The sequence below is a fragment of the Eurypyga helias genome, unplaced genomic scaffold (assembly GCF_000690775.1).
Source record: "Eurypyga helias isolate BGI_N326 unplaced genomic scaffold, ASM69077v1 scaffold6832, whole genome shotgun sequence".
NCBI lineage: Eukaryota > Metazoa > Chordata > Aves > Eurypygiformes > Eurypygidae > Eurypyga > Eurypyga helias.
In genome coordinates this window covers 32,150-57,513 of record NW_010234205.1, presented here as the reverse complement: position 1 = coordinate 57,513, position 25,364 = coordinate 32,150, and the positions used below count along the sequence as shown (strand labels likewise).

Sequence of the window (25,364 nt, the reverse complement as noted above, 5' to 3'; positions counted from 1 at the left end):
CCCCCCCCCCCCCCCCCCCCCCCCCCCCCGAATATGCTGGACGTGATTCTGTTTAAGCTGTGTTTAAGAGAGCTCTGGAGCTGGATGCTGCCTGGGTACTGGTGACATCTGTTGCAGTTTCATCTCTCCTCACTGGCTCTCATCTGCATAAGGATGTTGTGCAAGAACCAGCTCTCTGCTGACCGACTCCAGGGCATATTTGCCCACAGAGTTCTCTGGTTCTGCTCCAAGAATACAGGATGCGAACCAGGACAAGGTCAAACCCAACATGATGCTGGGAGTAGAGTGGGACCGTGTTCCAGACTGCTGAAAAGGATGCTTTCAGGGAGCTCCTCCTAATAAAAAGCACTCCCTCTTCCATGCGTCTTCTGACAAAGAGAACACCGCTGACAAAAGGCTAGTTTGTTTGCAAGATGTCCCTTAGCTAGTGTTGTAATTTGATGTACTACTGCAAAGTTCATTGGCTACAACTAGTTCACAGTATTAATGTTTCAAATCTGAACAGCCTTCTCCGTTATTTCCTCAGTTCCCTCCCCCTGCCCTCCACACAGACCTAGCAGATACTTGTGTTACCAGCAATAAGAGACTGGTGTGCTTTACACCTGATGCTCTAGTTCCAGTTCCACAGAAATCAAATCAAGGAAGTAAGGATCCTTTTGTTGTTCCAATAGTTATTACATAGTTATTATCGCATTGGCTCAGTAAGAGCGTATGTGCTGCAATAGAAAGTATTTGGATCTTTGCCTCCCCACCAAAACTGACAAGTGATCAAGCAGTGTTCTCAAACCAAAATAAGACCTAAAACCATAACAAGATCAGAGCATTCAGGTAATAGGTTTAGCACAGCACATACAGTAAGGCAGAAGGTCATGCTGAAAGTACCAAAAATCTAGATTTTCCAAGTGTGCCGACATGAAAACATGTCAAAATCTGCCCCACGCTTGGACCAATGGGATCAAAACATGCTTTTAAGTCAGTTACAGACTGGTTTCAGTCACTTCTTCCTTAACACCTCTCCCACACCTCCTAGCCCTTGGAGATTCAGGGAGGATGTTCTGAGTCATGCCTTGGCCAGTAATGTCAAAGAGAGTTTCTAACTCTCAGTTTGAGGATCAAGGTGTCCCACATCATGTCCCAGGTGTATTTTTAGAAACATTTCCCCCTTCTTTCTGCTGGTGCACTCCTAGCTGCATTCCTGATCTGCTTGCGTTTTACACCGCATCTCTGAGCTATCTACCTGCACATGGATGTTGTGCAAGTATGCACAGATGACTTGCAGACATCTCAATTCCACCTCTGGTCTTCTCTGTCCATTCAGAATAGGCCCTTTCACTCCCTCCTCCAATCTCTCTCCAGATAACCCACTGACAAACCTATCACCTAAAACCAAATTCACACGTGGGGAATAAAAACAACCAAACAACAACAAACCAAAACTCAAAACACTGTTCTTGTTTAAAATGGACAACTACTCTACTTTCCAGATTCATGAGTCAACACAGAGTTGTGTTTGCCAATTCCTTCCCTCAGTTCCAGAAACTCCATTGCTAAATTAGGTGAACTTAACAAAAACAAATGGGATTTGGTCTTCTACCACTGCATTCATTAAAGATCTGAACCAATCAATGGCAACATGCGTGATGATATTAGGTATGAACAGTACGCATACCCAACAGGCACTTATTTTTACTATATGTGTAGCTTACCTTTCTGCCCATGACGACTGCTAAATTTATCTCCAATTTCTGGGCGTCTAGTTTGCCTCAATAACATTTTGATCAAGAAAGCGTCCTCTGCATTGGATGAAATCATTACTTTTTCAATGTAAGAATCAGTCGCACCTTTGTAGCTAGCACAAGAAGACAAAACAGGAGTTTTAAATGTATGGACCAAACACAAGTTACAGACAAGTATCTATGTATAGGTAAGCTTCTGGCTAAACGGAAGTCTTCATGGGACTTATATATGGGAGGCCAATAGAGCAAAGATTATACATATAAAGTTTCAGAGCACAGTATGTTCTCTGGATGAGGCTTTGAGCAACCTGGTCTAGTGGAAGGTGTCCCTGCCCATGGCAGGGGGGTTGGAACTAGGTGATCTTTAAGGTCCCTTCCAACGCAAACCATACTATGATTCTGTGATTCTATGTTTCTCGAAAAGAAAAGGCTTAAGAAATAAAATAGAAACAAAGTTAAGATGAACTTGTAAAGAACAAGGTACATTTTTTTTTTTTGTCACAGAGGCTTTTCTTGATGAAAATAGCTTTCTAGTATACAAACAAAAGCCAAAAAGACTTAGAGTTGAAGAAGAGAGTTTAAGGAATATACTATGAGAATTGAAGAACAAAATTGAGGCATAATATCCTGACTGAAACTATGTATCAGGTGCAGGTGAGGAAACGAACCAAGGGCAGAACACAGTACGAGGTACAGAAAGAGATGACCTCTAGCATCTGAGATGCAGAGATTTTGGAAGGAGAGAGGGGAAAAAAAACCAAAACCAACCAAACAAACAAAAAAAAAGAAGAAAAAAAGGTAGGCATGACATAGCAGGAAGGAAAAGGAAATTATTCTGGTATCAGCTTTTTTCTATATATTGCAGAATGCCGGTAGAACAGATTTTAAAACCTTATTTAGGAGATCATTTTGTCTCATTGTTCAGGTAGCTAAGAAGGTCAAACTGTGACATCTAAATGCAGAGCCCTGGATCCGTGTCTTTACCTGGCAGGATTGCTTCTTTCCTCCTGATTATTGCACTTTTGCCTCACTTCTTTATTAATATCTTTGCAAGGGCCTGTAGTGACAGGACAAGGGGTAATGGGTTCAAACTGAAAGTGGCGAGGTTTAGATTGGATATCAGGAAGAAGTTCTTCCCAGAGAGGGTGGTGAGGCACTGGAACAGGTTGCCCAGAGAAGCTGTGGATGCCCCATCCTTGGAAGTGTCCAAGGCCAGGCTGGATGAGGCTTTGAGCAACCTGGTCTAGTGGAAGGTGTCCCTGCCCATGGCAAGGGGATTGGAACTAGATGGTCTGTAAGGTCCCTTCCAACCCAAACCATTCTATGATTCTATGATCTTGTAGGAGTAAAGCTAGTGCTTTCTATTGGTTATGAGACACACAGAAGTGCAGCACAGCTAATTCTTACTTTCTGATCTGGGCACCAATCACTTGCCTTGCTCTCTGCTAACTTACCAAACTGCCAAGGCTATTCCTGACAGTTAAATATTAAATATTTATTAATTAAATACCACATTTAATGCAAAATTTTCATCTCACACCTTGGAAACCCTCTCCTCTTCTTTCGGGACAGGACAGGAAAAACCTCTTACTGACTGTCCTTCCCCCTTCGCTGCCCATAAAGGACATCTAATTGGAGTGGCCAGAATGAGCTGACTGTCAGCCTCTGAGACAGGAAGACCTCCATCTCCTGGCCTCCTGCCTGGCAAAGTGAAGGCTGAATACCAGCCAGCAGTGGCCATTTCCTGTGGGAGCCAGTATGGAGATGTGCCCCCTAGGTAAGTACACGTATGTTCTCTGCCTGCCCACTCATCCTGCTTTTCTCCTATTTCTATATCACTTTATCCATGAGAGACATCTCTTCCCCCCAGTTTCTCCTGGGAACCTACTCAGCGTCTCCTCTCTATACATACATCTTTAGGAGAGTTCCTTCCTCTCTTTGCAGTTTCAGCCTTTCAGGTGTCAGAATCTATCTTAGTGCCTAATTAGTGGCTAGGCACTTCTCAAAGTAACTTGGGCTCAGAAAAATCCTGTGAAAAATCAAGACCTAGAAAACTAGGTCTAATTTCCCACTGGACGTTTATTCCTTTGACTTTTCTAGAATTGAGTATTTTCTCAGATACCCTTCCTCCATGTACCTTCCCCCAACTATAAAGTTATGACACAACGTACGTTATTGGCACATCTTTGTACTGTGGCTGCTGAGGCACACTACTTCCTTCCAGAGGTGTCTGGGTCACAGTTGGCATGGATTTGTTCACAAGGACTTGCTTATTTTCTACTTTTTCGCCTACAAAGAAGAATAAGAAAAAAAGCACCATGAAAACATATTGGCTACCAATGTTAGAAATACATTTTAAGCTTTAAAATGTGGTAAGCTACAAGAAAAACTGGGAGGAACATGCCCAAGAAGTATGTCATGTTATATTATTAAACACTGCATGGTAAGGGAATCATTATACTAGCTTTGTTTTGGTAAACCAAAACAGAACAGCTTGCAAGCTGGGTGCACTATGAGACTAGCTATTCAACACACCCTCGGTCTGAAGAACACACCAAAACACCTGAAGTCATCTGTCCTAAGTATGGAGAAAATTGACAAGCAACACTGTCACTGACAAATTTTAGAAATTCACACCTAATTTCAGGACATAACATCATTTTCACAAGGAGTTGTGCAAGACTACTTTCAGCCTCTCCTTGCAATTACTGTTTCCTATTGCTTCTGCTCTCATCCATCCACTGTTTTCCCCTCCGATCCCTTATCCTGCCCTTGACACAGAAAGCCGGATCAGTAGCATGCCCAATGATGCTAATGCCCATCAAGCACCTGCCTCCCTCCTCCCTCCACAAAATTACACTGACCTTCAGCCTGTCTCTCTTCTGCCCACGTTAACTATTTCAAAGAGGTTTTTACCTACACGCTGAGAACACTCTCAGTCTGGAGTCCACCCCAGACCCATCTATCCGAATACTTCAGAAGATTCTTGCCTTTTTTTTTAAATTAACTTTGAAAGCTTCATTGTGATGTGTTAAATAGCAAAAGCAACCCAATTGTGTTGCTATAATGGAATTAAGTTTAGAGCCTTCTGCAGCACTTTTCTTATTAGATCTCAGCAGATCTATTAAGCCGTTTCCTAATCGAAGGATGACAGTATGGGAGGATTCTTTCTCAAATTTACTTCCATTGGAAAGTTATACACCTATCCTCGTAACTAAATGTAGTTGTATTTATTTGCTTACCTCTCTCCAAACATAATTCTAAAGTGTTACAAACACAAGGTTTTACTTCCTCAAACAACTGCATTAGCTGACAGCATGCTAGGAGGTTTTGACGTATGAAAACAAAGCAGTAAGGAAACTATACTTAAAAAACAACAGTAACAGAACATGTGAGAGACAAACAGTAAAAAAATACAGTATCAGAAGTTTGACAGTTTGGGGATGTAAGAAGAATGCAAGTTTAATGCTTCAATAGATTCTCAGCGTTAGACTCTTCTACTTAAATATAAAGCTCCCTTTTTTCAAGGGAAAAAAAACCCCAAATGACTGGTACCACGCTGCTTTCAGAAACTAACACTTTGTAGTTTTCCATTATAATACTGTCACTTTCAAGAAAAAAATATTACACTAAGTATAAACCAAGGTGCACAAGCAATATTAACAAAACATTAATTTCTACCTCAGATTATGAACATGCCATGACTGAACATGCAGTCTGACATACCTGGTGAGCAGATCCCATCAGCATCTAAAATTTCATGGCGCCAGATTGGTTTCCGGGTAGCTGCATCTAACATTGGACCCATAACTTTATCAAATGTCTGGTTTGTGTAACGTTTCAGTGTACACTTGGCATTCTTATACACAAGACACCTTCCAAAACCTAAAATGTAACACAAACTCATCTGCTTAGGAGTTCAAAGATTCTTTATAACACATTATGAGAACAAAAGGAGAATGCAGATCCACCTGCTGAGCTACAGAATATAAAACATTTATTAGTTAGATTATTTGTTATCTTGAACATGCACAGCACTGTACACGGATACCCAGTAGCTCACAATTTAAAAATCAGATCATACATGCTACTTTTTTTAGACACTGGACTACGGTCTACTTCTGAAGTTGTGCCAACCTGCTTCTGTACCTCTGCACACACATACACACATCATTTCTCTTACCTTTGGTGGTCCACAGGGAGACATAATACAGGAGAAGAGACTGTAACGGGATGAGAACAGCACCTCTTCCTTTCAGGAGTTCTAAGAAACCTGAACTTTTACTCATGTTTGTGGTTGACACAAGCTAGCCTGCCACGAAAGTATCGATTGTTTCATATATTCACATCATTACTCACTTTTTTCCCCAACTCAAAGAATTCTGAATTATATATATTGTTATAAAATAGGTTTTGGGTTTTACATGAGAAAAGTAGCGTCTCTGGAGTTTCTCTCCAGGTACAGCAACTAGCCACAACACCAAACACTTCCATCACGTCTAGAATTACAGACAGCCAAGAGCAAAGCTTCCTAATAACCTGACGTTATTTTACTCCATGTGCAAGGTGGCTGCGGCCACCTGCAGTACATCTGCATCTCTACATTACGTCAAGTAACTCCTGACAAGCACCACAGCTCTCCCTGTACATGTTACCAGTCTACCAGAAAAGAAAACACTCCGTTTTAAATCATGCCTGTTGTTGTTTTAGAAAAGGAGGCATAAATTAAATGCGGCAGACATTAATGCCAAAGATACATGTCTAGGAATACTATTATTGCTACCTAGCAACTAGGAGGAAGGGAGTGTAGGGGAGGTGGGAATAAACTCATGGAAAAGTCTGATTTTGGCCACCCGAAACTAAAATCAATTTGATCACACTGCACTATGTCTTCTCTCAAGAGAATTTATTTAGAAAAGAGAGAGAAGAGAGACTAAGCTTTTAGGCAACTCTCCTCCCAGCAGCATTAACATGAAGCGCTGAAGAACTGCGGGGAGACCGGCATAAACGTATGTCTCACTTAGTTGCCTTCTATTTGGTGCTTATGTACTTTCACTTAAAACACACTGCACTGCACAGATTTATTTTTCTTTTTAAAGAAGAGGGTCGTTAGTTTATCTCTGAATAAACACTAAATTGCTGTGCTTTAGACAATACTATTATTTTCCCTCAGAAAGTAGGCAATACTGCTATTGCTCCCTCAGAGCATCAAGTTCACAACGACACAAACTGCCACGTGTTCCATTTCTTTCCCCTATACCTTCAGAAGTCAAATTTCATCTATTGCTTTTGTTACTGGTAAAAATGAGACCCTTCTGTTAGTAATGAACAAAGGTTCGGGCAACCAGCTCAAAAGCAAGGCCAACAGAACAGATTAACTAATACCTTACTTTTTTGGTAAATTAAGTATTTTGAAAAAACAACCATTTACACTTTTTTGAGGACAGAAGTCAGCCATTTTTTCTTACTCAGTCCGTACTCAGAAGATTACTCACACGTTGGGAACTTCACAGCACTACTGCAAGCATGGAATTACAATCACTATTCACACAGAAAACAAACAAAAGCATTCAAAGCAGTTTTGGAATTTGAATTCTTAACTGGAGGTGTACAGTTCACGATCGTAATAGAAGTTATTATAGGGTAACACCACGAGACAGGTTTACTGAAACGTATTAGAACACACATTGGAGAAGTGGGAAAGAACTGATGGTTCTTACCTCTGTCCAAAGAGGCCTTGTTTAAGACAAGAGCATCTTCGATGTCATAACCACTGTAGCTCATCACAGCGACCGTGGCATTCTGTCCAGCAGGCAGCTTCTCAAAATCTATCAGTTCGATTGTTTTTGTTTTTACCATTGGCTTTTGTGGGTAGGCTAGAAGATACATAAGGGTGTCTATCCTGTTTCTTTGATTGTATCCAATAGTACCTGTACGTAGAAGAAAAACAAAAGTGCGTGAATATTATTTATTTTTTCTTAAAGAGGGAAAACCTCAGCATCAAGGCAAAAAGAACAACCACAAAAGGAATCAAAGTCAGGTCCTGTATGACAGAATGCAAATAAGACTTCTTCTTTAATCATGACACTGAACAACACTGCAAGTATGAAGTATTTTACTGTTCCAATGGCCAAAGGATTATTCTTGGAGAGCTGAACTTGTGTTCCATAGACCTGATGCAAAATTTCATGAAAATCAACAGAAAGACTCCCATTGAGCTCAAGAGGAACTGTGGCTCAAGCTCTGCATCTTCCACATCATATTTCCTTCCTTTTCTGGGCAGTAATTAGTTCACCAGCAGCCTGTGTTAGAATGTCACAAAGCATGAACAAAGCAAACAGTTAGCAGCAGCCAAGACTGATTTACTTTCTGAAATTAGAGGCGTCATTGCTACAGAAAGCCTGGAGTAGAAGTTCACTCACAATATATTTGTCTTTTTACATGAAATTAATTTTAAATTTACGGTTCAGAATTCAATCCTTTGTATAGACCTCCCAGCTTGAGACTGAAATTTTTGGCCTCGTCCCATCAGACTGCCAAAGTGTCTTCTAAAATCTGAGGAAAAAATAATTAACACCCAGCAGGGAAACATAAGCTGTTGTGTAGCAGAACAAAAGTTAAGGCAATCATATGTTATTAGAGTTTGGTGTACCAGGACTATGCTACGTCTCTAAGCAATTAAGAAATTATAGTCTGAAAAGTTAAAGTTTTAAAGTTTTAAGATGCCAAATGTTCTTCAGTACTTGTGCTGAGGAGGCAAGTCTTTCAAAACCTTTTCATTTTCTCCTGCAATTCCAGAGGCTGGCTGCTTCCAGGGAAAGGCAAAAGCAGCCAGTGTGTAATGAAGACTTCACACAGCCAGAACATAGTACAGCTGAACACAGACCTGCTCGTAGGGGAGGCCAGCTTCACGCTTTATATGCACCTACTTGCAATTTCCAAATGCCTGCATTTAAATAAAGTTCCTAGAAAACCAAATATCTAAACCCAGGCAGCATCACGGGCATTTCCAAAGGCCTATGCTGTCCTTGACACCAAGCTCTCTCTCCTCTATCACCACAGATCTACCCTTCCCAAGGACGAGAACGGGGCGATGGCTCAACAGACACTGAAAATAAACTGCTACATCCAGCTTTTGCATGCCTGGACTCTCCTTGGTTTCTAGAAAGCGGATTTGAAGGCACAGCATTTTAAAAGGGGGAGGAAGGTTTGGTAGAACTGGCAGGCTTTACTTGTCTCTTGCTTTTGGGCAGTTGCTGTTCTGCCTTTCCTGGAGAAGGAAATCAATCACCCCTGAGCAGTATTTTCTGTCTCCAGTAAGAAACAAGCTGGTAGGGCCTGGATTCATCAACACTGAAGACCTTCCCAGTCACCCCCCAAAGTCCACCATCTGAAGTCCCTATTAGTTCTGATATTCCCTTAGCCTAAGTATCATACACTGTTTTCATTGTACTTCAATTAAAAACTGGTTTTCCCACTACACATTTAGGAAAAGCTACTTCCAAATTAAGAACTTAAAGGTTTAGACCATTTTGTCTCTCTGTACCTAGAAGGAATAGTCTGTGTGCTTTCAGGACTGGTGGTCTGCTGTGGAGCTCATCGCGTTTCATGGATGGGTACATTTTCCTGCTGTGGAGAGCAATCCTCCCCCAAGTAATCCATGCCAATTTTCACTTTAGAAATGTTTGCAATTTTCTTCTCCTCTGAGATGCCTATATGCTGTGCCTGCTATGGTTCACTGGTTAGGGATGCTAAGATGGGACGAAGGCTGGGGCGCCTGATCAGAGCTAAACTTGTCCCTTACACTTCACTAACAATCGGTGCAAGTCCCCTACATACCAAGGATTACAGATGACACTTTTACATATTTCAGGTAATGCAAATTACATCTCTCTCGCATGCTTCACTTATTTCAAAGTTGGCATTTTTATCCTAACAGAACTGTTACTGTTTGTATCAGCCCAGGAGCCAGCAACTGACGTTACTGAGGCTTTGAGTCACAATAATAAACCGTATTTGGGCAATTCTTCAGGAGTTGAATGCTCTATCATATCAAGTGGAAAACATATACATATACATCAATGACGGATATCCTAGCAGGAAAGAAACTGGTTAGGAAGTGATTCAAGAGCACAAGTGAAGTACATCAGTCAAAAAGCATGCTGTCCATCAGCAATATTTGTCCTAATTGCTGATTTAATGGTTATACAAATAATATCTTCCCTAGACTGCTCCAACAAACCACAGCCTTAGACCGCAATCCACTTATTTAAAATTAGGAAGCAGCTCTCTTCCTTCTGAGGACTGGTGTGTTGGGATGAGACCTCTGTGTGGGTGTTGAAATGAAGCAAGTCACTAGCTTTATTTCTGTTTTCTCTCTGAAAGAACAGAGCCCTTGTTTGCTTCTGCCAAACAACCCAGCAAAAGTAAAGTATAATTAAAGTTTGCCATAACAAAACCTGCTCACAATGACCCACGTTTATAATTATCCCAACAGCAAGAACCGATTTTTTTCAATGGTAATTAGCCCTGTTTAAAGCAAAACACACAAGGTTGACCTGGATACAACAAAGATCATTTTCTTGCTTTTCTCAGTGCTTGGTATATCGTGAATGCACGTGTGCATTCTTCCCTTTTCTCCATTTCCTGATAAGTCTTCTTTTCTTTAAAGTTTCATTTGATCATTCTTCAGTAATGATCAGTACTGCAAAAGTGCAGTAATCACTATAAAAATGCTATCTATTGATACTCAGCATAAATGAAATATTGCTATTGTGATGCATAAAGTTCTGAGAACTATCCAGAACAAACAGCCAGCTAAAATAAGTGTTTATTCAATTCTCTGGTGTATTACTTACAACAACATTAAACTGTACCATCAAAATTAACAGGGATACAGAAAACAGTCTGCTTCAGATACGAGCCAAAAGTGCTATTATTGCACATGCCAAGAAAAGAACTGCTGTACTTCTGTATTTCCCCTGATTTCATCATGGATTTTTAACTATTCTGTCTTTTTCTGTGAGCACAAACCAATAGAGAAAGGAGCAGTTTTTAAATGCTACGCTGAACCTTGTGGTGGGGGCTCCAACTCTGCTCAGAAAGGTTTTCACAGTACATGTACTAAGTGATCTGGACGGTCAACATTTGAAATATTCTTTTTACCATAGAAAGATTAAGGAGTCAGTTAACAAGATTATGGCTAAACTGGGGGAAATAGTCTGGCTCGTTTCTGCCTCAGCACTTCTGTGCCTGCTACCAGGGAGAAGAGCAGGCAGAACCAGACCACATCGTAGACCACGACCGCTACTCCTCACAGAGCAGCGGCAGAACCTAGCCCTGGCCACAAAGCACCCAGGTCCAGCTGTGATGACCAGCAGCAGCCAGTTTTGCTTTGACGTCCGTTTCAATTCTCTGCTAGCCATACAAAATTTGGGAGCACTTTAGCTCTCAGCCCACCAACAAGCCCTTCACAACTGTCAGAAACCAACCAGCACGTGGTTCCTTAAAGCACGTGTCTTCTCAACTCAATTTTAACACATTCAGCTGGTCACAGCACAAGGCAAAGCAGTGTATCAAGGGCTGTGCTAGTTCACAGAGGCAAAGCGCAATGTACATGATAGAGTAAGAGGTTTTTTTGTAATATCAAAGAAGTTGCTTCAACGTAAACCTCTGCAACAAAGCTCTCGGCCACCTACCGCCCTTCCCGCACATACCTCCTGCTCTTCCACAGGTTTAAGGAGAAACCCTCCTTTCCTTATTCAAGACTTGCATTATGACATTTGGGTTGAAACTGCAGTGCACAGTTGGGCTGTGAGAGCACCCAGCTTGCTCTGCGTATCCACACTGCCGCTTTCACAGATGTGTATGTGCGTGTGCAATGTGGTGGATTACTGGCAGGGAAACGCGTATATTTTCATTTCTCACATTAGGCTTTTATACAGCACTTCAGTCACAGAAGTACAGCGCGTAAAACTGATTTTCTGTGTCTTAAGGTAGTTGAAAAGCTCCATTTAAAATTACTTCTCTAATCATAGGAGCCTCGGATCCTCTTAAGTATTATTTTAACACCACATGGAATGCAAACAGTAGACTCCTGTATTTTAATCTTAAGTACTTCTCAGATTTTAAGCTACAACTGTTAACTTTGCCCTGAAATGCCAATGTTCAACTGAGGTACTGGCAGCTGCTGTTGTATTTGCCACCTGAGCATAACTTCTCCTCAGTCTTACAGTTCAACCTGCAAGATATGGTAAATTATCTATGCCAGAACAGAGGGATTTAATTTCAATTGAATTTCTGAAAACAGAAATCCAGCTTGCTCACTAAGCGCAGCCCTGGTCCTCCAAAAGATGACTCGTTCTGCCCATGTAAGGGAGGTATTTTCCAGGACATTTAATGTTATCTTGCAGAAACATTAATATTTTTATACTTGGCAACTGTCAGTGACAGTGGATTACAGATCCCACTAAGCGCTGATGTCTACTCTCCATTTATTTGTGCTTTCACACCTTTCCCTAGCTTGATGTTGCTTAAAAAAGAGCAAGGACTGTCCAGAGCTGCTGGCACAGCAGTGTCGTAGTCAGAGGGAATCAGTGCCGAATAGCACAAGGCTCCACTTTCCCAGCCTGAGTCCCGGGGTTCCCTTCATACCCCCAGGTTTTGACAGCTGAGGGAATGATGCAGTAGACTTGGACATGAGACTTTCCACGTGCCAATGTTGGACCAGGAGCTGCTCTGCAATTTCAGGATGCGGAAAGCATGCAAGAAGGGTGGGTGGTTACTTAAAGATGAGGGTTTGAAGCACTACATCACATGTCTTCATAAATACAAACAGAAAAAAGTATGTGTAATGTTTTGGGAATATCCTCTAGATCTCATTTGATCCATCAGTGTAGAGAAAAATCTTTTCTGCCCCTACATATTGCCACTTACGACAGGGTTTTTTTAGGCAGTTATTACAAAAAGCTTCAGGTGTCTGCAGATACTTCAGCCAGAGTAAAATATAGCTCAGGTCATGTGCCAACTTTTAAAATGTACTTTTATCTAGCTGCTTATTCTTTGAGTCAGGTGTTTTGTCATAACAAACCGAAACAAAGGCTTTTTTTATTGCTCAAGATATTCAATGGCTTTTGTTTTTCAGGAACGTCAGAGGATTGTATCCAAGGAGCTAAATGTGCAAGACCTAGGGTCAAAGCAGCTGAATACACCAACCTCAGAAAACACAGACAATGAATTGCAAATGACACTCAAAACAAAACGGGAAAAAAACCTTCACACAGAAAACTACAAAAGAACTCCACAGATACTGAATTGGCTTTCTGTACACACTGATCCTGCTTAACTGTGTGTGGTAACTAACCAAACCTTCTGAGACTAATGGTCATAAAATAGAGACTCAGGGTGGGGAAAGATAATGGGATGGGGGAGAACTGTAAGGAAAAAGATTGCATCGCTCCTCTCTTTTTTTTCTTCTGCCCTCTTTTTTTTTTTTTTAAGTTAAAGGGAAGACATGCATCTGTTGCTATTTTCTGTTATTTTGATGCGCTGAACATGACCGTTTAGCACAAGGCAGTTACTCTGCTATTAATTCTGCTGGAGAAGTCTCACAAAAGGTGCAGTGTTTCAGTTTCGAACACACAGCACAAAACAAACGGTTTAGTAAACCTAACAGAAGTGGTAGTTTTTCCGTGACACAGTTGTTCTACTGTAGCTCTCAACTTGTAAGCCAGCCATCCACACAAGCCACAGAACTGGCATGAGGCCTGAATACAGCTGCCTGACTTGATGTACGACTGGTCAGGTTCCTCTTGGGACGCACCCTGGCTTGATCACGGGCCATATGACTTGGGTGCTTTAATGCTAGTTCAGCTGTGTACTGAAGGAAGGATTAGAGCTTACCTAGTGTCAGTGACCCACAACGGCATATTTACAACATGGTTGGCTCTTCACGACCAGCTATCGCATTTGTAGAAATTCTTAAGTGATCAGGAAATTAATTTTGCTTCTGTCGTTTTGCTGAGAGGCTGCTACTTACCCTCTTCATCCAAAACAGAAAAAGCCCAAAATCCTGCTGCAGGAAGTGTTCAAGTAACTAAGTGCTCTCTCTTGCACATCTTGATTCCCCTTATTTGCTAAGGTCAACGTAACCATTTATTTATTTATTGTTAGGGCACCTACTCAGCTATTCAGGGGAACTCCTCTCTCCATGCTCTGCCTCTCTTTGCGAGAGCACTTTTTAACTCTTTTCATCTGGAAACCCACAGCACATCACAGCATAAAGAGAAAAACCACCCCATTCTGCCAATCCTGCAGTTGTGCTGAAAACTTGAAAATCATCACGATTATCAAAAAAAACCCCAAAAAACCAACAGTTCCCCAGTTTCTCCAATTTTTCTTTAAAGTACTAAGACCTGTAGATATGGTCTCCATTGAGTAAAACTGACTGGTACTTTTTTCTTTTCATTTTTTCAGTTTTTAAAGGCAAATTCTTTCTTCCTCTAAGCTGAAGAAGTGCTCTTTTCCTCTTCCTAGCAAAGCTTTTAGGTGAACTAGGGAAGAAAGAGTTTCTGGTTTGTCATTTTCACTACACAGCTTCAAAAACTAGTAACACTCTAAAAAGGAATAAGAAAAGTCTTACCCATTGCTTGTTTCCCCATGGCACACTGGTAAGTGTTTCTTGGGGACTGGTTGTGGTGAGGATATGGAATCAGTCCAGCACAGACCCCAAGAAGTGTAAAAGGCTCAATCTCCAAATGTGTTGTATCTCTTAAAAGAAAAAAATACCAATTATAGCAGCCTTGTGAACAAACATCTTAACTAGAATATATTTAATTTAGTAGTATCTTGTAATACTTCAATTAAATTCTGTTCAGGAAAATGTAAGTCAGTAGAACCTCAAAATATGGATTCAATGTAAGACTTTTATTTAAAAAAACCCAAACAACCTTTCTTTTGGCTTTAAGTGTTTCCACATGAAAAGAAATGAAGGAGAAATAAATGAGGGTTTATGAATTTCCATCATGGAGAAATAGCCTGCAGATAATGACAACCTGAGGGAGCTCAGTAAGACAATAAAACTCCTGCAATGATTGTCCTCCACATCAAATTACCAGTGTCAGAGATCTAGAAATCCACTGGGGAGGTGGAGTAAGGAAGAGCAAGACAGATTCAAGTATTGAAAAAAACCCCAGAAGTGTAGTTTTAGTTTTCCAAGATTGGTTATAGAGTATCAGTTTGAGGGAAAACATCTGTGGCCAAACCAAATCCAGTGCCATGGGCGATATGGCATAATAAAACACTATTTGGAAAGCGCTGCAAATATTTTGGGAGTGATTACGTCATTAAAAGGCAATGCTGGTGAGAAGTAAAAAGACAGGGACAAGGAATAAAGAAAGAGATAACAAAATTTGTTCTACCTGGCATGTGCTTCAGAGGAGAAAGTCCATGCTTAATCAAGACAATTAAATCACAGCATGCATTGGGATGCAAGCAGGGTGACTAATAACTATAGATGGAGTGTACAATACAGCTTGGCTGAAGCAGAACTGCTTTTTAAATCAAGATTCGTAATTAGGAAATGGGGAATTTTGAAATAAAGATAATTATAAGCAAACCTATCCAAAGCATATCTTTCACAATGTTCTGGAGTTGTTAGACAGAGCTTGGGTTTAGGCATACACTGCTTCTCCCTAAACCCACGAAAACCCACTAAGCACACCTAAACCCACTGCACTCTGAAAATTCTATCTTTAATGTTTGACTTCTCTTGAAAATCTTTTGGAAGGTTGGTGGGTTTTTTTTAATTAAAGAAATTAATTTGATTACTAAACTTTAAGACTGTGCAAAGGCAATGACTGGAACAACCTTTATTATGAGAACAGTCAAAAGACGGCAAAGCATCACGAGCTCAAAAAGGCTGAGGAAGTACCCACAAGTACACACAGACTGGAGATAAGGACCAGCAGGAACTTACATAAACAATGTACATACTACTGGAAAAAATGAAATCTGAAAACTGAAAGAAATCTGGAAACCCTGAGGAGCAAGCCTCGTAAAGTTATCTATCAGTCCCAGAAATCTTTATAAATCACGAACATACTTGGAGCAACCTAAAAATCACCTGCTGACCAGGACAGCTGCTAGTTTTCTCCACTTGATAAAAAGCAGCTATGTTAATTGAAGCCTGTCTTAAGAAAATACAAATGGTAGAATCCCAATTGCAGACAAGTAATTGCAAAATGCTCTCAAGAGCCAGTAGCAAACTTAAAGCACAGGCTGCCTTCACAGAACTGCTGACACTTCTCAAGCAATAAAAAAAAAGGAGGCTTAAGAACATACTGACGGTGAAGTTAGCGACGGTCTTTAGAAGGTACCAGTGCATGGAACTACACATACATTTTCAAATAGGGGATTTAACACAAGTATGTCTCCTTTGAGGCCAATCCCGTTTCAACCAAAGAAGATGCAACACATGCAGATCCTAGTATCTTATGAAGTATTCCACCGTGCTAATGAGAGACCTTCAAACTTTACAATTTCTGCACATCAAAATGCCACTGCCAGAAGTGGGACCAAGAAATGAAAGCAACCTGGTGAGTTTGAAAATCAGAGTTACAAATGGCTAAGGAAGAAATTGAACACATTAAAGAGTCGACTCCTCCAAAGAAAAACCCCTAATTGGATTGGAAAGATAAAGAGAGGCTACTGTAGCCAATAGGAATGTTAATGGGATACTTCACAATAGTGGATTGTATCAGTTGTATTACCAGAACAAGTTGTACCAACATGGTCACACCATTTAAAATGCGAGACGATCAGCTGGGGGAAGGGGGCAGGAAAAGAGAGGAACCATGTGCTCACCCCGTGCAAGCTCAGATACTTATGGCACCATTAGCTACAAGCATGGAAGCTAAACTCAAAACACGTTGATGGACACCCCAAGAATCTCCCAAGTTTTTTGGTGAGTTACCGTGGAGCCGTTTCCTCACACTAGTACACTGTCTCCTCCTATTTTTGACTGGAGTGACTTCATGTGATACGCTCCCATTAATCTTCCTAGCTGAGTCAGGTGTCCTGTAACTTAAAACTTTTCAGCTCTGGTGCTTTGTGGAAGTTATTTGATTTTGGCACATGTGACAGCAACTGAGTGTGCTCTTCTTTGCCCGTGTGTATACAGAAGCCAGCCAAGAGCATGCAAGAGTAATTTCTTAAAGTGATAAGCCTGGGCAGGAGCAATACAATTTAATTAGCAGAGTTACTGCATTTCATCTGACAAACATTAAAGACAGCAAAAGGTCTCATCCAGCTCCACTGACACCAATGATGTGTTTCTACTGGCTTCCGTGAATACTTAACCAGGACAGAACATTTAGAAAATGAATTTTCTGCATAAATCTACTGATCAAACATTTTATGGAGATAACTTCTAACATCTTATATGCAGCCTTTAGTTGACAGGGTATTGTCAGAGAAACATTAAAAACAAGTATCCAGATAGGAGGACATAAAAATTTAAAAGAATCCTTCCATTAACGTGGGCAGAGGAAAAAAAACCCAAAGCACCAGGTCCTTCACATATGTGGAAAACACAAAAAAACCTGGAAATCTTTCTGAATGAAAATCACACACCAGGAATGGGTTTGACATATGTGATACACAGAATGACAGAGCCACTTTTATCAGGTTCTATACATCCAAATGTCAAAGGGAAGGTCTCCTTCCAACACCTGAGACATTTATCATAAGCTGGTTGTCTAAGGTCCCTCTACAGCCATAAGAGACAGATTTTAACAAAGGACAATCACAGCTTGCTAAGGTCATCATTTAACATGTGGAATCATTTGATTTGGGATCTGCATTGTATAAAATTACTTATGAACAGCTCAACGATTAGAATGTTAAACAGGTCACATCCAGAGACACAAAGGATACACCTTTAAGTATTTCATATCTGTGAGAGTTAGAAGCAGGAACAGACTTCCCCAAACCCAAAAGCTAGACCACTTTCTGGAACTATCCCATGGATCAGTTAGCTTTCATCTGGAGTTGTTTCAACCACTAGCAAGGAAGCAGTGTGTACGTGTGGAAACTAACATTATTAACATGCTTGCATTTCAGGGTCACCCTATGAAAGCTTTTCTGTACCAGCGCTTAGTCTGAATGCACACTTACTTATTAATTGTATGTTCATACAGTGCAATGTTACAGTCATTTTCTTCATTCACATCCAAATATTCAACGAGGCCTTCGTGCAAGAAGTCTTCAAAATTCCTACAGTTAAATTAAAAAATTCACACTAGGAGTACTGTCTCTTCATACACTTCTGCAGCAATAAAACTACGTAATACATATATTGCAGGAATGTGTAGAAGTTAAACTAGAGAAATAATTTTACATAAAGTTCTGTGCATTTGACATATTTAAAGTAAACAGTATTTTTTTTTAATTAATCCCCTTGCCCATTCACTGCTTCACACAGTCTGACTGACCAATGTTACTTATCTGAACAACTAAAAACCGTCCTGCCTGTACTCATCATCACTATAAATGTAGGCAAGTATAAGGGTAATCTAGTAGCTTTTTGTGATGGTTTTGCAAAATTTAGTTACAGCTAAATTTAAATGCTTCTCTGTGTGTTTTTTCAAACACCCAAACTAAGAATTTGCAAGGAGTTTCAAAACCAGTTCTGAATATGCCTAGTTTAGGGCAGTCAAGTTTAAGCATTCCTTTGATGCTCGGTTTAGGGCAGTCAAGTTTACATTCCTTTGAAGTGTTCGACTTTTCAACCAGGAGAAGGACAATACTGCCTCAGGCCTTCCACTTGCAGAAAGATGAGGCTGTGAGATGTATTTATTCTGTATAATCACCAAATTTCATAGCAGTAGTAAAGTAAGACAGACTTAATTTGATTTTAAACAGAAAACCTCCAATACACTGATTATTAATTTATACAGGAGAGTAGACTTCTTCTCTACCTAGCTAAGCCCGAGACTCTGAAATACTGAAGTATTTCCACACAGATGTGAATATGAATATGGTCTACTTGAAGTTGTGTACCTGTATCCCTGAGCCAGTTCTTCCATATGCTTGTTTGTAACTGCAGGTTTTTGCTTCTTGACAATTATGTAGGGTCTAGAGTTAAAACAAACAAACAACACAACCCAAACAATTGTAACAGCACATATTTAGGCAGGTAAATCAATTTCTAGTTACGGTAAGAACTCTGCCTATGCACAACCTATTTTATAAACCACTTTTAAAATTTATCCACCTTTAACTGATATAGCCACCTAAATACAATCAGTCATTATTCAGACCTTGGTTTGATACACAGATATCCTGAACTGACATACTGGCTATAAGGTGTACAAGAAAAATTAAGGTTTTGATTTTGAGGAGGAAGCCTTTTTTTCCTCCCTCAAAATCTTTAACACTTAATAAGCATTACCTACATGTTTTGTTGAGGGATTTCATACAACACTGAGTGAACAGTTTGTGCCCAAGTGTCCACCTGCAAGCATGTATTTTGCTTGTTACTTATATGGTGTGAAGTACAGGCATTTACAATGGGTGACCTCAGATGAATCCATAAATTTCAACAGCACATGCATCTCTGAAGGCTTCCTTACCGCGAGGAAACACTGACACAAAGGATGGCATGCACGAATGAAACGCCAAGGGCTGTTGCTATTTGGACAAGTTGCTCTTATAAAGAGCCGCAAAAAGCTACAAGATACTTGTGGAGTCCACTCTGAAGTCTAAATAACTGTTTGAAGACTAATGAGCACTTTTAAATGGTTAATAGGGGTATCTGAACAATTGCAGGGTAGGGGGTGCCACAAAGCAAACTTGGTAAACTCTGGAAAGCCACATGACTTAACACTTGTCTTTATTTTACAAATCAGAAGCTTGGCTGCATGTCCAAACGGGCACAACAGCTGATATTAGCCCTGACTGGAGAAGTGATTTTGCTGACCAGGTACGATTAACCAATGGTTTGTACACGTACTATTCTGGAGCCTCTAGCCTCAAGCTGCATTCAACATGCTCTGAGAGTCAATTAATGAATAAGGAGGAATGCCAACTGTAGTTGTGACTGCTGCTTCTCTAAAGTACACACAAAATATGTCCATAGCTAGTCAGTGCTAAAATATGCATCTATTTATTAGCTCATTCTGCCAACCTCTGCTTTGTTCATCTTTTATGGCTTGCTCTTTAGGCTAATTACTTTGAGCTTGGAGATATTTTACTTGTAAATAACCCAGCACAGTGCTGTCCTAATCTGACTGCAGTCTCTAGCCTCTACTATAAATCAAACTGATTCTGTGTCTCAGAGCATGGTTCATAATGATATTTTCTCATTTTAGCCACCCAACTGCTTTTGGCTTTCCTCTGTGACATGACTGTTATTCAGGCTCTCTTCCTGTTTAATAACGAGCATGAGCATCTCAAAGTGGAGACCTTCCTTATAGGTTTACTGAATTCCCTGCCTACATAAGGGTAAGCAACGAAATAAACCAAAATTGTAAGACACACTTCTTGGAGGTACAGCAAACAGCTGTACATGCCTGAGCAAGGTTTGCACCAGAAGTAAAGGCCCCTGAGGGCAGAGAGTAGCTTCTTATTCTAAAATGTGATGTCATGGGATATCAGGCGAGTGGCTGCTTGTTTCTCCCTTCATAAGAAATAAAAACCCCCACCAAGGACATTGGGCATTGCTGCAGTTGCCAATCAGGTTGATTTTACACCCCTCTCCCTTGTTTTTTTTTTAGAGAATAAACATTTTGGTTTTACTTTTGTTTAGATAGAATGGATTTATTTGGGGTTTTTGAAGTTGCTTGACTATACAGTATGTTTCTCAGATCTGTCTGTTTTGAATGAAGGCTACTTAAGGACACAACAGATGCTCAAGTCCTACTGAATCTGCTTAACTCTGTACTCGTGCAAGTCTTAGCCCAGTGTATTTACAGTGCACAAACCAGTGTTTAGAGTAAGTTCACTAGTGAAATAATTCTAACGAGATGTTTACCTGCACAATCTCCCTCCATCAGAGGAAATGTAGACACATCTGTCAGAGAGATTTGTAGAGATGGAAACAAATTCATTGATATAACCCGCTCGACGCATTATCCGAAACGTGTGGACTAATTTCTGATGATCCCGTATGACACCGAGGATGTTACCTAGTCAGAAAGGGAATAAATTAATGGTGCATTCTTTGCATATTCAAAACTCCACTTAGAAATTCAGATCACATTTACCATGCACAGAAGTACTTCCTACTTCTTACAGATAATAAAGAGTTGACATCAAATTTCCCTTTTCTGACAGGTGTAAGAATTGGCTCTTTTTTTCCTCTCAGTAGACATTAATAAAAACGGTCAGAATTTCACAGGTCATCTACCTGTTTATACCCAAATAGCTTCAGAAACCAAATGGTGTACTTCATCCAGCTTTCTTCGAGTATGTTTCTGCTCAGATGCCCACTCACCAATTAGTGTATGAGCCAACAGCAGTTCTGAAGCCTGCAATTTCAGCTGTACTGATGTGGATCAGAGTTTTCCAGGAACAGACCTAGGAACTGCCCTGCTCCCTTATCAGAAATTTTAGAAAGACCTGATATTTCTGATATATGTGATCACTCACAGCAGCACCAGAATTCCTCCTTCAGTAACTTAGCTCAACAAGCTACTGCTGTCTTAGCAGGGCACTGTAGCACACAATATTCTAATGCATGATGAACAAACGAGAGTACAATTCATTTTTCAAGAGTCACCTGACCAAAGTCACCTCAATACATAAAATAAAAAAATAAGTATGGTGTCATTTCAAACAAAACTTTAAAGGAGACGACACAGCATGACAGTTTAGTGAGTTTATAAAACAATACAAAGGTCTTTATAGCTTAAGGGATTTGTACTTAACAGATTTTCTGTCCTCTTGGGTCACAAGTTTCAATCAGAATCACATCAGCCATCCACAAGCCTGGAATTTTTTATGGATTTAACCCACAAACTAGTAGACTGAACAGTAAATGGTTTTGCCTCACTTAGTACTACATCACCTACATTTGGGAACAAAAGTATCTTGTTCCATACCACAGACTTAGTTTGTGAACAAGAGTCCAATATTTCTGCTCTGCACTCCCCTTTGGACCATAAAATGGGACAGAAAAGATTGCATGTGCTTTCACTGGACCTTATCTTTAGTGTACTGCTACAGAAAAGCAGAGTAAAGAAATGCAGTTTGGTCAAGTGTTGCTTTTATGTTACTGGGAAAAGGCAGGATTGAAGAACAACTGCTGTTTAATTCAAAGGTAAATGGAGAACTTATTCATGGTGACAGACGTTAAATACTAGTCCCTGGAAGTGGATGCTGTTGACAAAAGGCTATTTTTACATCACAGCTGTAGTTTTCAAAATGCCACTATTTTGAAATCTGATATCATAGTACCTGTTGATTTAGAAAAGCTAAAAGATCAGCTGTAAAAGGGACATAAGCATGCAAAAGCACATATGCCAAATCCTCTCTTTAACAAAGAAAAGAGGCCTGTTTTCCAAGGTCTAATTTCTTCTAATCATTCACAAGGCAAGTTGCCCTTTAAAAGGCAATTTTAAAGAGAATAGCATTGCTAAACTTTGCAAACACTTGCTGTTTCCTTTCTGGTTTTAAAGGCACTTGCATGAGTATAAAAATACATAAAGCTTATGGCAAAATTAAATGCATTCTGTGAATGAAGCTCTGCATTCGTAAGTTTAAGTTATTACACATCTAGCAGTGTTATCTTTTTTACAAGCACTTTATGAATGGTACCTCATTTGGTGAATGCCTGAAACAAACAAACTAATCTGTAACAGAATGTATGTATTTTTGTGCCTATTCATGCAATGTGCTTAAAAAAGTACTGAAATTTGAAAAAGCTTCGGGTTTCCCATTTACACACATCTACAGCCAGAGTTCTGAGGACACAATTCAGACAACTAAGTGCCATCATCTGGCCTGCCTCCTATGCCTAACCTGCCTAACTCTGTCAAAGTATTTACAGACTACATTATCTACACATGGAAAACAGCATCTGCAGTTGACTGTGATCCAAAAATTGTTGGAGGGTTTCCGAAGCCTAACTCTCCATCAGCAACAAATCAGAGCCAGACTGCTGAAAAGTCACGTACCGTTAAGAAAAACAAGGAACACATTCGGATATGAAAGTTCTTCACCACAGAGCAAGTTGACATCTTCAACCCCAAGATTACTGGCTAATTTAATAATCGGGCCATCTTCCATATCTGTAGTAATATGAGTCATGAGGGCAAGGTTTTTAACCAAACCACAAGCCTAAAATAAAAAAAATACACAAGTATTAATGCTATACAGTATTTTTCTTCCAAAAGAAAATGAGCCAAAGTATAAAGTAAAAGAAATGAAACAAATTAACTACACTGAAAATTAGGAATGAAGAAAGGAAGAGTTTTCTACATCACACTGAAATGTCAAGTTTCAGTATTTACAAACTAATAAAAAACACAGACAATGAAGTTGTAGCTCTTAAGTTATACAGCCATGTATAACCCTATGTTTCTCTCTTCAAAGCAACAGCTACTTAGAAGCATAATGGAAATACAAAACCAGTCTATTTATTAACTTGCCAGATACCCTGTATGTTCTAATAACAACTTTCAACATTTTAAAATAAAAACACCTAAGTATCTGATATAGTGCATTTCTGTTTCAGCTACTTAATGAGTAGCTCATATTGATTACTTATTTATGCCAGAACGTTCAAAGTTCCACCAGTAATTTCTATTTAGGGGAATAAAAAAGAAAAAGATAAAACCAACCAAACAAACAGACTGTCAGCATCAAATGTTTGGTTGAAATAGCTGGATAATGTCTTTGAAGTAAAACATACAAATGATTTTGGAACAATTTCCAGCCAGTCTGCTCAAGCTGGAGAAAAAAGGCAATACAGGAAGGAATACCAGGATGTAAATAGATGGGATGTGAGAAGACACATAGTTGTGTTAGCAGGCTGAGGATAATTTACCTCTCCAGAAACCTCTTCATCAGAATTCCACCTCTGATGGAGGACCACCTGCTTCAAAGTAAACAGTCTGTCCATTCCTCAGGACAAGAAATACCACAAGCAAACCAGAAGTTCCTCACCTCTCCTTCAGGAGTGTCAGACGGGCAGAGCATCCCCCACTGGGATGGTTGTAGTGACCGAGGACCACTCACTTTCCTTGTCTTTTCAAACTGAGAAGAGATTCTAGTCATCATTCCCAGGGCAGATATATAAGACAAGCGGGACAGTACTTGTGTCACACCTTGGCGGTCCATTTTGAATCTCTTCAGAGACCAATTTCCCTGTAGAATAAAAGGAACATTTCAAAAAAGTTATTGCCTTTCATCCCTCAATACTACAGGTCTTTTTTCAGTATCTAGACAGATTGACACCTGAGGAGCTCTGCACAGCAAATGTTCCCCATTTATATAAAACAACTTTCAAATTACCTATCTGAATACACGTTACTAGTTGTAACATACTTGCGCTAAGTATTAAAAAAAGTTGAAACAAAAGAACTGTTCCTTCAGATGAGAGGGTACTTTTGCTATTATAAATTCAATTACACAAAGACCCTTTGCCACCTGTCTCTCACAGGTAAATCAACACCCTTGTTTAGCCAAATTAAATCATTTCCTGTTCTCTCTTTATAGGTTGTTTTTTTTTTCCCCCCTAGTCTTTAAAAAGAAGAAAGGTACTTCGAGAAACACACACTTCTACCACAGATCTCACAAACTTTCAGTTCTGCCTTTTTTCATGGTTTGTCATTTTGGTAGGTAACACAGGCGTTTATGCTGGAGAAGTCTGGTATCAAAGCTGCCTGTACTTTCTTAAAGCCTTTTGTTTTTAGGATCCAGAGGAAGATGACTCACTGATGTGTCTTCTCACAGAAGAAGGAAGCAGGGTTGTGTCTATCCTGCTCCACTGCTAGGATTACATCAACTATGAAATGCAAGATCCATGCATACGTCAGAAGTTCCATGTTTCCAGATGGCCACAGGCAGTACCACTTGTAGTTTTCATTAGAACAGAGGAGTTCAGAGAATATGCTAGGACACGATTATGCCTCCATGCCAAGCAGGTTTACTAATCTGTACTGTAAGATCTTGAAATTGCTGCCACAATTTTTGACTTCATGAAGTCTACTCCATACACAGTTCCCAGCAACTGAGTCAGTGGATACAGCAAGTTTCCGTCCAATTACTATTTACCCCAGCCACCAGGTTACTGGTCAGCCCAAAGCCAATAAAGATCTCAAAGGTAAAGCTTTCCCAAGGATTGTCTTCTGACAATTCCTGAGGCTTTTCATAAAATCAGCTCACCAATACTAACAAACAATTTGAAGCTCGCTTGCTTGTTCACACGTCGTCTTGGCTGCTCCTTCCTCCTCAGAGGAGGACTCCTCACATGCTGCCCCTGCTCCAGCATGGGGTCCCCTCCTATGGGAGACAGTCCTCCACCAGCTTCTCCAACATGAAGCCTTCCCAGTTCTTCACAAACTGCTGCAGAGTGGGTCTCTTCCATGGGTACAAGCCATTCAGGAGCAGCCTGCTCCCGTGCGGGTC

At 40.1% G+C, this 25,364-nt stretch overlaps 1 protein-coding gene across 1 annotated transcript in view; it reads right to left on the bottom strand.

Annotated features, from left to right (window-relative positions):
* POLR3B (polymerase (RNA) III (DNA directed) polypeptide B) overlaps positions 1-25,364 on the bottom strand; it is a 74,679-nt gene that overhangs the window by 19,057 nt on the left and 30,258 nt on the right. The window contains exons 13-22 of the mRNA XM_010161987.1: positions 23,901-24,101; positions 22,910-23,072; positions 20,767-20,920; positions 18,795-18,869; positions 17,910-18,008; positions 14,377-14,504; positions 7,457-7,666; positions 5,463-5,621; positions 3,908-4,025; positions 1,707-1,849 (exon numbers count right to left, since the gene is read on the bottom strand). Coding sequence (XP_010160289.1) covers positions 1,707-1,849; positions 3,908-4,025; positions 5,463-5,621; positions 7,457-7,666; positions 14,377-14,504; positions 17,910-18,008; positions 18,795-18,869; positions 20,767-20,920; positions 22,910-23,072; positions 23,901-24,101 — 1,450 coding nt within the window. The remainder of the gene's footprint in view (positions 1-1,706; positions 1,850-3,907; positions 4,026-5,462; positions 5,622-7,456; positions 7,667-14,376; positions 14,505-17,909; positions 18,009-18,794; positions 18,870-20,766; positions 20,921-22,909; positions 23,073-23,900; positions 24,102-25,364) is intronic.